The 14,382-nt window shown below is 35.7% G+C and overlaps 4 protein-coding genes across 5 annotated transcripts; 2 read left to right on the plus strand and 2 right to left on the minus strand.

Annotated features, from left to right (window-relative positions):
• Window positions 1-571: 571 nt before the first annotated feature.
• LOC104738794 (BTB/POZ domain-containing protein At1g03010) lies at window positions 572-3,637 on the plus strand. Of its 2 annotated transcripts, none has more exons than XM_010459003.3 (5): window positions 572-752; window positions 1,377-1,443; window positions 1,546-2,745; window positions 2,830-3,076; window positions 3,184-3,637. In XM_010459003.3, exons 1-5 carry the CDS (start codon window positions 661-663, stop codon window positions 3,483-3,485), a joined length of 1,908 nt encoding a protein of 635 aa, XP_010457305.2. In that variant the 5' UTR covers window positions 572-660; the 3' UTR covers window positions 3,486-3,637. The 2 variants fall into 2 exon arrangements, with proteins under 2 accessions (XP_010457305.2, XP_010457306.2); XM_010459004.2 differs by lacking the exon at window positions 572-752 and adding an exon at window positions 1,106-1,283.
• Window positions 3,638-5,446: 1,809 nt separating this feature from the next.
• On the minus strand, window positions 5,447-6,150 carry LOC104738795 (monothiol glutaredoxin-S1). The gene has a single exon (XM_010459007.2). It carries the CDS (start codon window positions 6,070-6,072, stop codon window positions 5,764-5,766), a length of 309 nt encoding a protein of 102 aa, XP_010457309.1. The 5' UTR covers window positions 6,073-6,150; the 3' UTR covers window positions 5,447-5,763.
• Window positions 6,151-8,755: 2,605 nt separating this feature from the next.
• On the plus strand, window positions 8,756-11,266 carry LOC104738797 (putative uridine kinase C227.14). Its single transcript, XM_010459008.3, has 12 exons — window positions 8,756-9,106; window positions 9,215-9,312; window positions 9,422-9,468; window positions 9,594-9,671; window positions 9,796-9,988; window positions 10,075-10,105; window positions 10,185-10,243; window positions 10,336-10,409; window positions 10,518-10,604; window positions 10,680-10,741; window positions 10,838-10,866; window positions 10,980-11,266. Exons 1-12 carry the CDS (start codon window positions 9,037-9,039, stop codon window positions 11,064-11,066), a joined length of 915 nt encoding a protein of 304 aa, XP_010457310.2. The 5' UTR covers window positions 8,756-9,036; the 3' UTR covers window positions 11,067-11,266.
• Window positions 11,267-11,358: 92 nt separating this feature from the next.
• LOC104738800 (transcription factor bHLH7) lies at window positions 11,359-14,304 on the minus strand. The gene is made up of 6 exons (XM_010459011.3): window positions 13,638-14,304; window positions 13,050-13,172; window positions 12,816-12,881; window positions 12,530-12,595; window positions 12,072-12,152; window positions 11,359-11,958 (listed from the first exon to the last, which is right to left on the minus strand). The coding sequence occupies exons 1-6, from the start codon at window positions 14,016-14,018 to the stop codon at window positions 11,743-11,745; spliced, it is 933 nt and encodes a 310-aa protein (XP_010457313.3). The 5' UTR covers window positions 14,019-14,304; the 3' UTR covers window positions 11,359-11,742.
• Between the last annotated feature and the right edge of the window lie 78 nt (window positions 14,305-14,382).

Consider the following 14,382-nt stretch of genomic DNA (forward strand, 5'->3'; position numbering starts at 1 on the left):
TACAGCGTTCATTCTCCTTTATTTTTTATTTTTTTCTAACCAAAGCAAAGGTTAGTCCCTAATTTGTTTGGACCACACACACAAACAATACATTTTCCAAAATTAAAAGCATGGAGTGATCTTAAAGCTTGGTCTCATCAAATTATTCACATGACACAGATATTTCCTTTTATTTCTTATATTTATGAAACTTTACATTATAAAACCCTTATATAATTAAAAGACAGACAGAGTAATAGAGTGTATATAGCAAAATCAGATTAATGATCATCTTAATTTTTTTGTTATAATAGAATTCTGAGCAAACAAGAGTGGACATAATCATTACGATTACCATAGGATCAACATCAGAAAGATAGAAGAAACCTTAGCCCATAATAATGGATGGGAATGCCTCAAAGGATCCCTAGCAGAAACTAATATGTTTTTATACATTACATGCATTTGATTTTCACTCGCTTAATAATGATCTTCCCCAGCTTTACACGCAATTAGTAGAATTAATTAACCCGATTAAATCAAAAACCCTTTTCTCTACCTTTTCTTTTTGTTTGCATCATTAACTACGTACATTCACTGCAGTATTACAACTGCAAGAGCTCTTCTCCTTGTTGTTGTTCCTTGTGACGAAGAGAAAGAAAGAGAGAGAGAGGAGAGAAAATGGGACTTGTTACAGTCGGAGAATTGAAGCCAGCTTTCACAGGAAAGAGAGGGTTTCGTCTCAATTCAAGTATCAGGCATGCCTCTGAATGGTAACACTTATAGTCTCTGTTCCAAAAAAAACACTTTTGTAATTATTGTTACCAAAAAAAAAACAAAGTATGTTACTGAAAATGGTTCTTCTTGTGTCGTCTGCATTCATATAGTATTTGTTTTCTCGACGCAGATTCGATGATTAAAACTGTCAGAGAAAAAGAATTAAACATTTGTTCTTTCTGATGAAATTTCAGCTAAAGATTCAATCTTATGTGTGATGTGAATCTGTAGCCACAAGTTATTTTTATTTATACTACTGTTCATCAAAACCAATAATTTCTTCATCTTCTTTTGTATCTATGTGGAACATATCCGTACATTAACAAGTCATCTGGTTCTGTCTTCACTTGAAAAAGTTTGATGTAGACAAAACCTTAAAGGTCCCTTTGTGAATCTGAAAAATGTTTTCAAAACCAGGAAAAGAATACACTATTTTTGGCGATAAATTTCACTGTTTCGTTATCCTAGAATCTTAGCGTTGGAGTCATGGAATATAGAAGCACTTCTTATATGATCGTCAAATTCAAGTCCACACAGATCCCTTCATTCATATGTTTCAGAAATCCTTTTGGTTATATAAAAATCTCGGAACCTTAATGGATTTTTATCTGTTTTTGCAGGCCGATCTCCGATGTCTCTAGTGATCTTACAGTTCAAGTTGGATCTTCCAGTTTCTGTCTTCATAAGGTAAAAAAGCAAACACAAGAACCTTAAAAACAGAGCATCCTCTGTTCTTGAGTTGTGTTGAAGTTTTTTTTCAACTGTTACTTGTTGTTTTCATTTTCTCAGTTTCCTCTTGTGTCTCGGAGTGGAAAAATCCGAAAGCTTCTAGCGGATCCAAAAATCTGTAATATTTGTCTCTCGAATGCTCCGGGAGGATCTGAGGCTTTTGAGCTCGCAGCTAAGTTTTGTTATGGAATCAACATTGAAATCAACCTTCTTAACATAGCTAAGCTTCGTTGTGCATCTCATTATCTTGAGATGACAGAGGATTTCTCAGAGGATAATCTCGCTACTAAAACAGAACATTTCTTGAAAGAGACAATCTTCCCGAGTATTTCTAATTCCATCATCGTTCTACATCATTGCGAAACCCTAATCCCAGTCTCTGAAGATCTCAACTTGGTGAATCGGTTAATCATAGCTATTGCCAACAATGCCTGCAAGGAACAGCTAACCTCTGGTCTTTTAAAGCTCGATTATACGTTTTCAGGTACAAATATCGAACCAGAAACTCCGTTAGACTGGTGGGGGAAATCACTAGCTATTCTGAATCTTGATTTCTTCCAGACAGTTGTCTCTGCGGTTAAGTCCAAAGGGTTAAGACAAGACGTGATCAGCAAGATTCTAATAAGTTACACGAATAAGTCTCTTCAAGGGCTAATGGTTCGCGATCCGAAACTGGAGAAAGACAGGGTTCTTGATGTGGAATGTAAGAAGAAACAGCGATTGATTGTGGAAACAATAGTGAGGTTGCTTCCAACACAAGGAAGAAGAAGCTCTGTTCCAATGGCGTTCCTTTCAAGTCTTCTCAAAATGGTCATCGCAACATCATCATCCGCTTCCTCAGGATCGTGTAGATCAGATTTAGAACGAAGGATCGGTCTGCAGTTGGACCAAGCCATCCTCGAAGATGTCTTGATTCCGATAAATCCCAACGGAATCAACAGCACCATGTACGACATTGATTCTATCTTGAGAATCTTTTCTATATTCTTGAACCTCGATGAAGACGATGACGAAGAAGAACAACATCATCATCGTCAATTTAGAGACGAAACAGAGATGATCTACGATTTCGACAGTCCCGGGTCTCCAAAACAGAGTTCAATCCTAAAAGTATCGAAGCTAATGGATAACTATCTAGCAGAGATAGCAATGGATCCAAATCTCACAACTTCAAAGTTTATAGCTTTAGCAGAACTCTTACCAGATCATGCTCGTATCATCAGTGATGGACTCTATCGAGCCGTTGACATTTACCTCAAAGTAAGAAAATCATCAATCTTTGTTTCGTTCTTTGAAATTGCCAGAAGTACTCATATAAGGTTGTTGTTTTTTTTGGTGTGACAGGTTCATCCAAATATAAAGGATTCGGAGCGTTATCGTCTCTGTAAGACGATAGATTCACAGAAACTATCACAAGAAGCTTGTAGCCACGCGGCTCAGAACGAGAGATTACCTGTGCAAATGGCCGTACAAGTGTTGTACTTTGAGCAGATCAGACTTAGAAACGCAATGAGCAGTAGCATTGGTCCTACTCAGTTTCTATTCAGCAGTAACTGTCATCAGTTTCCTCAACGGTCAGGAAGTGGAGCAGGTAAATTACCTTTTTACCCCTATTGTCAGACCTCTTCTAGTAAACACCCATCTAATGCAAGTCTAAAACGTTTTTTGTTTGTTTGTATGTTTTGCTTGAAACGCAAGGAAGTGGAGCGATATCTCCAAGAGATAATTATGCGTCGGTGAGGAGAGAAAACAGAGAGCTAAAGCTTGAGGTTGCGAGGATGAGGATGAGATTAACGGATCTAGAGAAAGATCACATCTCGATTAAGCAAGAACTCGTGAAATCTAACCCAGGGACTAAGCTTTTCAAGTCATTTGCTAAGAAGATAAGTAAACTCAATTCTCTCTTCAGTTTCAGTAGTCTTAAACCTTCCTTCAGTGGCAAGGCAAGTTCTGAGAGTCGTTTCTTGTTTCAGAGAAAAAGACGACACTCTGTTTCTTGATTTTTAAAGAATGAGTGTTTCTTTTTATGTTGGGGAGTTTGATTTGTGACTGCATGTGTTTTTGTATAGCTTTAATACTTTATAATTAAAGAATGAGTGTTTTTATAGTTGTTTTTGTGAAATGTGAGAGATGGACCGATTGGTGTTTTCTTCTGGTCTTTGCTATGTAAAAAATTGTGCATGCTGCAAGAGTATGCACTATACGACGCCGTTGTGCTTCAGGTATTAAATACGATGTGGTGTACTCTTGCGATAAACGACGCAGACTCTTGCAATAGGCCGTTGTATTCTGGCAATAATATGATGCCGTTACTACTGAAATAATACGACGCTACTCTGGCAAAATACGACGCCGTCGTTTGATCTGGAAAACACCAGTCCATAAACATAATAAAAAAGGTTAGGGGAATAAAATCAAAATATAATAGAGAAGTCAAAGTTCATTCACATCTTCCGTAAATATATAAATACACACTTTACCTAATTAATGTTTAGGTGAGCATTGAACTAATTAAAGGTTCCTCTAATTTACATCCCATTTTTGTATTATGTTAGCCAATAATGTTGTAGCTAACATAATGTTGATAACATTGATTATTTATGATAATGTTGATTATCTATGATAATACCAAGCCTTGCATCTTAATCTATACTTTTTGCTGTTATTATTATTAAATTTTTATTATGGAAAATGGCTTTCATTACTTTCTAAAAGAAGATATATCTAGATTTAATATTCTAAATGATATTTTTGCACCAAATTTGTCTTTAATATTGGCTAATGTTAGTTAAATTCCAATATTTTTGAAGTTTAATAACAGCTTAGCTTTGTTCTAATGTTGTTCTTTTACGCAAAAGAAAACAAAGCATGCCACATTTAATCTCATATATCAAAATTCTGAAATATGATTGTCTCAAAACAGAACAAAGCATAGTTTTTCGGTATCTCTCAAAACAGAAGCAAAAGACTGCATTCTCTCATAGAATAATTTCATTATAGGTATCCATAGGAATCTAAAAAGAGAACCAAAAAAACTGAAAGAGATCAGATATTGTTTTAGATAAAAACTCATACAAAGGTAAATAGCTAGATTCCATCTGCTCATCTGCTTATATGCTCATTCTTGTGTCCTTCACCACTAGATGCTTTCCAAGTTGCAAACCTGATCTTCCTTGGCCTTATGGGATCCATCCACCAAGTCAAGCATGCAAGTTTGTACTCATATACAATTGCTTTCCAACTTTCACCAGGGAATGAACATACTGGAATAGGAGCAACTTTTCCAATGTTGATGGTAACATCCTTGGGACGAATCATGAGCTCAATAGATCCCATATGTATTAAAAGTATAATACGCCTCTGTATTTCATCTGTTCTAATGTTGTTCAATTCTTTTTTTTTTCTTTTTGGGATAGTCTATTTACGATGTCCCATCATGTGTGGGAAGACATTTCATCGAATCTCAACGGAAGAAAGGTTTTGTCACTGTATTGGTTTATCGTGACTCGGAGAAAACCAGTAGAGATTTAAGAAAGTTACCATGGACTGGAACTATTAGTGTGGCATGCATGTACCAAGAATTTGATGCTCATTTACCCATGCTGAGGGAGGAGATTATGAGGGAGATGATGATGGTATCCATTTTGTTGAAGGAGGCGGCTTTTCGTTTGGGTTCTGTTTAGCTGATTTTGATCATATTATTGAAGTTGTTGGCAAGACTGCTTGTGTCCATAGTTTGATCGTGTTGGAGAGGAGGTAGAGTTTTGTTTTTTAAATTTCAATATTTTCAAGCTTTGCTAACAGACTTAACAGATTTGCTATCATACATGATCAACCGCTACTCTACATCACATTTCCTACTGACTTTGTATGACTTGAAATTGTAGATACCTAAGAAATGTTATTTTGTTATTTTTTCTTGAATGTTATAATTTTATAAGAAATGCACCATAACACAAGGCAATAAAAACTGATATAACACTTTTATATATATAACGTCCTCAGGTAATTAGGTAAATACATATGATGCAAATACGATTTTATTCCTAACTAAACAATTGCGATTGCATTCAAAACACAAAAGCGAAACTGTATCAAACTGCTTTTTTATTCTTTTTCTTCCTGAACTTACACCTATATATATTAATATATATGCTTCAAACATTGATCATCTCGTAGTGTTTGAAGCATAAACACATATACGTTTCAGTCACTGATCTATACTAGAAGATATATATATAGCTATATATGCATCTCGAAATTAAGACATTAAAAGTCTTAAATCCATATGGCTCCAGCTCTTCGGAGCAACGAGCCTAGTTGGTTCCTGACTTGAAGAGACATAAGCTGATTTGCACCACCGACGAGCTGTTGTCCTATAAACACAGCTGGCACGGTCGGTTTGCATCCAAGCTCGGCTAGTGCTCTTTCGACTTCTGCTCCATTAGACATCTCATCTAGCTCGTACACCGTTGGATTCGCACCGTATCCAGATATAAGCGACTTGATCGTGTGACTCATACAGCACGATGTCTTGCTGAATATCACCACTGGCTTGTCTTCTAACAAATTTGATATCTTCTCCATTGAAATTGTCTGAATGTGTGCTTGTGTATTAGTAGTGTAAGTAACTCTCTGTGTATTGGTGTAAGTAATGGGGAAATTTGGTTTGAGTCTGGATCAAGCAAAGTCTTTGGTATTTATAGATGAACTTAGTTTTGGAAAAATAAAAATAACAGCCCCTCAAATTTTACATGATTTGTTTATCAAACCCTATATTTTTTTGTTAATTACTGCTTTATACTTTTGATGTTGTTCAGATTGGTACCTAATTATCTAATATTTCATTTAGGGTAAATTGAAAAGTTAGAATTAATATAATTTTATAAACTTATTTTCAGTTAGAAGTCTGTTTATCAAAACCCTAAATTCAATAGAAGTTTCCGCGGGGGTGATACGCATATTGAAGAAACATTGGGGGTTTATAGAAATAAAGTTCAATAGTTCTCTTTCATTTTTTTGTGGGGGCAATTTTGCAAAATAAATTATTGAAATGACAGAACAAGAGAAAAGTAGAAGAACATTGGAGAGCCTATCAGAAAGAGAACCACAATCAACAAAGATTCTATCTCGTTTTCGATTTTCAAATTCATATATATCTATATATATATATATATATATGTGTGTTAAATGGAATAATAATAGCAATTATATACCATGAAAGAGCCATTGTCGTTTAGGTCGTACAAGCTGGAGGAGATCACGAGGAAGATGCCCCCTCTGTACGTTCGGATCATTCGACCGACAAGAAAAGAGAACCAATCTATATACTCTCCGAACAATCACAATCCATAATGATATGGTTAATCTTATATATATATACGTTAATATATGCCCATTAACGTGTAATTATTTCGATATTGAAAACTTGAATTTGATTAATGTAGTTTACTCAAAACCGTGATGATCATGAATATTGATATTTCCCTTAAAATGTGCTCTAATACGCCCAACTAATTAAACTACAACGTTAGAAATAATGATGGAGAAACTTGTATCACATATTTAAGTGATCTATAATGCGATTTATAAAGAAGTTCATTTCACGTGTTTTTTTATAGTTATGCATGATCAACTAATTTACAACCTCATCGTTCCACTATGTTATACTGTTATCAATCACAACATATATTCTGTTGAGTATTAATACAAAAGGAAAATGATTCATATGTACTTGCTACAACTGGTTGATGTATTTTAATGATTCTATCGTTCACATGTATCTCCCGTATGAACTTTGCCTTGAAAATGGTTTGATTCATAACTTCATACTGTACTTTGCCTTAAAAATGGTTTGGTTCATAACTTTCATATACATGTACTTGAAGATTTTAGACTTTATTTCGCACGATCATCCAAATTAAACGTATAAGAACTTAGGACTTTGAATCATCAAGAAATTATACTTATTGGGAGAGTTACGAAATAATTAAATAACTTACTAGGCTAAGTGTGGTAGTTACGTACTCATCAATTTTCTTGATAGACAACTTTTTTTTTTTTTTTTGGCAATAGCTAGAGACGATATTAGAAACCAAAAACTATTTGAACCCTAATAAAGTGAGCTAATATATATATATATATATATATATATGCACCTTTCCCTTTGTTTTCATGAGACAAGAGAACAAAATATTATTTTAGAGTAGCAGCAGAAATGGATGAAATTTTAAAATAATATGGAAACGTGAAAAAGTCCAAACCAGATGGTGAGGAACGTGTCGTCGGTAGAGAAGGTCTCGTTCGATCAAATACTACTACCGAGAACATATTCGACATGAAGAAGATAGATTACAAATGGACCCAACTTGCTTTTAATTTCCGAAAATTAATTAATTCCTAATTTTATTTATCTCAGTTTTTTTTTTTAAAATAATGTATCAAATAATATCCAGAGAAATTATGCGTATATGCGGGGAAAATGTAAAGCACCACCGGTAAGCTATTTTAGATTCCAAGAAGGCAAGAACATGATAGGCCACGTATCTCTCTCACATATATGAGTTTGCACATTTATTCATATTTGAATTCGATGCTTTTGCATGGATGAATAATATAAAATCTCTTTTCTTTTTTTCTTTCTTCAATTCCCTAGTTCATTCGTATATATATTTCAAGATCCCTTGTGGTATATAAAGTAAATTGGCTATATGGAAACTCGAAGGGCCGCTTATTTTACATGAGGTCACACATGAATGTTGGCTTTATTAGATCGGTCTTAATCCATAAATCTAATTAATCAACACATCACTCGTATTTTTTGTAACCGGATTCTTACAAAAAAGAAGTCACTAAATTATGTACCATGATGAAAACCCTCTATTAGTGAAATGAGTACTATTACAATTACAAGACACATTACAACAAACAGTGCAGTTTCATATAATTTTTTCTCACACATATTTAATTGCATTTAGTATACATATATTTCATTATTACTATTAAACAATGATATTACTACTAGACCAGAGCCAGTGTAGAATGCGGTTTAGCCAAATGAGGTAGACATCTCAAGCACATAAAAAAGAAGTTTTGATCATGTAATATATAGATTCTACGAGTTAGTTCTTTTGTTGCGTCTGTAGTTTATGTGACTTGTGAGTTGTGACGGGTGTATGATGGTAAGTGTCTATAGTTTCTAGCTGTCCAGATCCTGGCCCAGTGGGCCGCTAGCAAGCTTATTTTTGAGTCAGGTGGTCAACGGCGTTTTGGAGGATGACGTGGCTATTACATAAGTAAAATATTAATTTTGTTATTATTATTATTATCCTCTGCAACTGCAAAAACACACTCTTTCGTATTCGTCCTCGAAGAAGAAGGCAGTCACCGACTCACCGCTTCGCTCGGATTACACAAAAACAAAAATCCAAACTTTTTGATTCGAATCAGCTTTGTGTAATTCATAGAAATTTTGCATCTCAACAAAAAAAAGAAAAAGAACTCTTTAGGGCTATTAGAGTGATAATTATTAATCTGTTTCATCAAATCAATATGGAGGTTTCTTCTTTCTCCACTGTACCCAGCAGACTCCACTGTAGTTCAAACTCCTCCTCTGTTCCAGGTTTTGTTCTTCGTTTCTTGATTCTATTTTGTTTGTTTCCGTATCAGGAGGATTTCGATTAAGAGCTTACTACCCCCCGCTTCCATTGTTCTCGATTCATATTTGCAGGATCGTCTCGTTTCAGAGGATTCAAAGCTCACTCATGGGACCAATCTCTTTTTCATGTTCAATTGAGCTTACGGACAAGAAAAAACCCTCGTAATCTGGTGTGTTTGGTTTTCTCTAAATTAAACAAGTTTTGATTTTTAAATATTTGAGTCTCTTGCGATTTGCTTAATTAATCATCTTCTGTGAATTAAAAATCGACTCTTGCAGATCCTTACTTGCAGTCAAAAGAGAGATGTTACTGTTGTCGATGGAAGGTAAATCCCTCATTGATCAGCTGATTTCTAGACTACCTGTATATTGTGTATAATTTATCAATCTACTAGTCTCTCTGCTCATTGCTTCTACAAAAGTATTGAGACACTTTTCTTCTCCTTTGAAGTTGTATGGATGAGATATATGATAAGTTGGCAGAACGACTTGTCCCTACATCAGCATCAATGTTCAGCCCAAATGTTAAGTAAGGTTTTTTTGTTGCTACTGTTGGAAACTCTCTTATTCCAAACTGTTCTTTTCGCTGCACCCTAGTTAGTATGTAGATAACTCTCTTATCCACTATGTGATGTGTGTGTTGGCTCGTGTAGACGTTTGGTCGGTTTGGCTGGTCCTCCTGGTGCTGGAAAAAGCACATTAGCAAATGAAGTAGTACGTCGTGTAAATAGGCTATGGCCTCAGAAAGCTTCTTCTTTTGATGCTGAGGTTAATCCTCCCGATGTTGCTATTGTACTTCCCATGGATGGGTTCCATTTGTATCGTTCGCAACTTGATGCTATGGAGGTTGAGCTTTATTTGATTTTATTTTAAATAGTTCTCTCTCCCTCCTTCTCTTTGTTTTTAACCAGACTTTTTTAATGTCTCTCTAGGATCCCAAAGAAGCCCATGCGAGAAGAGGAGGTGAGATCTGTTAGAGTTACCTTCTACGTAAGGTTTCAAAGTGTTCAAAATTGGTCTGACCCCTTTATCCATTAACCAGCTCCATGGACTTTTGATCCTGCACTATTGCTTAACTGTTTAAAGAAGCTGAGAAACGAGGTAAAGAGATTGTTACAAGATTTCTTGTTGACCTTAGAATCTTGGAGTTACAACACTTGCATTAGACTCTGATTAGTTTTCAAGCTCTCTAGGGCTCAGTTTATGTACCATCATTTGATCATGGAGTTGGAGATCCAGTTGAAGAAGATATCTTTGTTAGCCTCCAGTAAGTAGCTTCCTAAACCGGTTGAATCCTTATTCAATAGTATCATATAATGGTTTTGTATACCTCTTGCCGAGACGATCAGTTTTTCTTCGTGTCCTCTTTTTACAGGCATAAAGTGGTTATTGTAGAAGGAAACTACATCTTGTTAGAAGAAGGATCTTGGAAAGACATCTCGGATATGTTTGATGATAAGTGGTATGAAAAGTGTGTTTACTTAAGTTTTAGATCTCAATATTACCAATTATAATATCTTCCATCTTCATTTGAAAGGTTCATCGATGTCAATCTGGATACAGCAATGCAACGAGTTGAAAACCGGCATATCTCAACTGGTATGTAGTAAGAAGTCCTTTTCATTTCTAAAAGACTCGCAATGACCTTAGAGAATCCTTGATTTGTTTAATATGTTTCTCCGTTGCGTACTACAGGTAAACCACCAGATGTTGCTAAATGGAGGGTAAAAGCTCTCTGACTCTACTCTGCAAATATTCAGTTATATGGTTTCTCAATGGTTGTTCAATGTAGTAGTAGCTACATTTTTTTTTTTTTTTTTTAACATTTTGATGGCAGGTTGATTATAACGACCGACCCAATGCAGAGCTGATAATAAAGTCGAAGTCGAATGCTGATTTACTGATCAGATCTATTAACTTTTGAATCTGCTTTCTTGCATGAAGATGGTTTGGGTAAAGACAGTCATTTTCCTGCATTGGAAATCTTTTTAATAAGCAATTTTCTTTGCATTAAACTGTGTGTGTATTACTATTTATTTCCAATGTTCTTGCAATGTACCCGGATTTTGTTCGTACATTGTGTTTTCTTTTACACTCCTAATAGGCAAATCATGTTTTTAATAATTAACTGGCCAGTCCAGTCAACTATATTAACCATATCATTTTGAACAAATTAAATGATCTTGTCCAAATTAGTGCAAGAAGAAGAAGGGAAAAATCAAAATACAACGAACACTTTTTTCTTTCCTTTTTTTACATAATAATTCAAAGCGATCCCACACCTTTCATTACTACTACTACAGAGCTACTTTACTACCCTTACCCTCAAAGCGTTTTCCTCCTCAAACTCCCACTAAAGTCTTTAAAACAAAAAGAGTTACTTTCATCAAATTGATAGAATATTAGGCCAAGCAAGCGAGAGAGCCTTTTTCTTCTTTTGACACTTCCCATTCTTCTTTACTGCACAAATCCTACTTAGATTCCACCTCCAATGTCTTTTTACTTACCTTTCATCAGTCACAAAAGTCTAGATAGTGGGAAAAGGAGCAAAATGTCAATCTTCAGCTGAGGAACGTTGGATGCTGTCCCATAAACAAAATCTATGGTGGAGGATTCATCTCTGGTTTGACGATTGAAGAAGATGTGTCTGGTGGCTGAGAATGGTAAATCGCCATTGCCAACGAGATTGGCATAATGCAAAGAGCCTTTGATTGCAATAGCTGCATCGCTGCTCCAACGTTTTCTTCCATCAGCTTAGCCACTTGCCGCTCTGTCCCATCGTTTGACCATTTTTCCCACACGGCCTGCGTCTCGTCCTGAAGAAAAGTTTTTAAACCAGAAGTCAGTGAATCAAACCCATTACCAAAAGTTCTCTTGTTTTATTCTCTCTCTTTTAAGTCTATCTCTCTCTCTCTCTCTTTAGTCTAACCTCAATTGATGACGACAATGGCATTTCAGTGACTAGTGGTGCGACAGCACCGGCTCCACCAAGACGACTCATGCTCAATACCTGCCACAGTTGACCAGAGATAAAGCTTATCAAGGAAAAGTATTATCAAAGCCCATCATTGCATAATATTCTTCAATGTTCTCATTAGCTTTATTATCGTAGTCCTCAATTGTAATGATTCTCCATGGGAGAGAAGCAAGCATTAAGTGAAAGAGACTAATGCCAAAAAAACACCCAATCATGTGCTCTTTGATTACTCTTTATTACTATTGAATTAAACAATTATTAATCTTTAATTCAGATTAGAATTTTGGTTGAATAGAGTAGGTGGTGGTGGGGACCAAGTATTTATACCACCAAATCCTTCTAGATGTTTTAAATAATCTCTCTTTCAATGATAGCATTTTACTGAAACTGAAAAACGACTGGGGTTTTACCTTAACTTGGAGCCTGAGAAACTTAACATAATCGACAATCTCATCGATCATAGCAGCCCTATCTGTCTGCATAAAGAAAGCAAACGCAACAGAAATCTTTATTATTCACAATTCCAAAGTTTGTGACTAGCCCAGTTTCTCTATTTGCCATTTACAAAGCTTCTCACTCATTGAGAACGCCAGTATTCTGATTAGCTTTGAGCTCTTTTTCAAGCTATCTTTGCGATATGAGAACAAAACCCTTGAAAAATTCATACAGCTGAAGCTTTAGGCAAAGGATACCAACCTTGTTAACAGTAGGTACAAGTTCCTGCAACGCCCTGATCCGTTCTGCTATTCTTTCCCTACGCAGCTGTTGCAAAGCAAATATTATTCATTCAGGTAAAGTTTCCGTAAGCAAAGATAAAGCCAAACTATCTCAACTAATAGCAATAGCTGAGGCTTTGATCAAACATTAGACATAAACGGAAGAACAGAACAGAACAGAACAGAAGATTATAAAGTGTATCAAAAATATTACCCTCTCAGCAATGCTATGTGGATCAGTGGCCTGACCTCGCCTAGCTCTAACTCTCGGTCGAATTGTAGATTGCTGATGCGGCATTGGTGGAGCTGGCTGTGACATTGGCTGCCCATGGTAAACCTTTCAACAAAACAGACAAAAAAAAAGGAAGCAATAACATTAAAAAAGAAGCTTAAAATCACTTTTCACAAGATAAGAGCAGGTGAAAATATCACTTCAGCTTTGTCAAAAGTATCCACAAGAGAAAATAATTTCGGACAATCTAATTTTGACATAAAAGAAGACTCTTTTATGCTAAAGTTGCTTACAAAAAAGTTAATTTTAGTTAAGAAACCTCTCAAAATCTTCAACTTGGGTTTTCTTCACAAACAAACGAAAATCAGAAAAATCTCACCAATCTGAGCCAAAAACTATCAAATTTAGACCTAATCCTTTGGCAAAATTCAACCTTTCTCATCTGGGTTTCCTCAAAAACGTAACTTTTTTGAAACCCTAAAGATTTTTCATCGAAAACCACAAGCACAAACAGACACAGAACAAATAAAAATAAAAAAGGGTGAAGAGTTCAAGAAGAGAGAAGCTTACAGGTTTGATAGAGGAACATCGGTTATCAATAACATCGTCTTGGAAACGTTTCCCAGAAGGAAGAAGACCTTCAGGTTTAAGAAAGCCATGTCCTTTCCCTTGATCGAGGCTTAATCCCAAGGGAAACATATGATTATGAAACCCAACAGGTCCAGGTCCTCCTCCAATGGCACCCATGTTGTGATTATGATGATTCCCTTCGTCCCCTGCTGAACCACCGAGCTGAAGCATCATCGGAGGTGCGCTTAATCCTCCGCCAATTCCAGAAAGACCAGAACCAGAAGAAGCGGAGAAGTTGGAAAGACCGAGGATCTGCTCGAAGAAATCGTCGGTGGGAGATGGATCGGAGATGTTATCATGTGGGTTGTTGTTGTTAGCCATGGAAACGACTCAGTGGTAGGGAGAGGGTGAGTTAAAAAAAAAAAAAAAAAAAAAGAAGATAGCGAGTTAATATAATAATTAGAGAGAGGTGGAAGAACAAGTTTCCATGGGGGAATCTTTTTGAGAGGAGTTTGTGTTAGGTGAAGAAGGAGAATGAATGATATTGATGAATGATGCTTAAGCTAATGAGGACGAAGAGACACAGACGAGAAAGGATATGACAAAAAAAGACTCTCACTTTATGCTCTCTCTCTCTTTCCTTTTTTTCATTTTTTTTTTTTAAATTATTTGTTTGAGAAAAAGGACCTTACTTTATAGCTATTTTCGTTTTTGCCCTTATTCTTTGTTTAAACCTTCCAGAAAC

This window comes from Camelina sativa, chromosome 14 (assembly GCF_030686135.1).
Source record: "Camelina sativa cultivar CO46 ecotype springtype chromosome 14, ASM3068613v1".
NCBI lineage: Eukaryota > Viridiplantae > Streptophyta > Magnoliopsida > Brassicales > Brassicaceae > Camelina > Camelina sativa.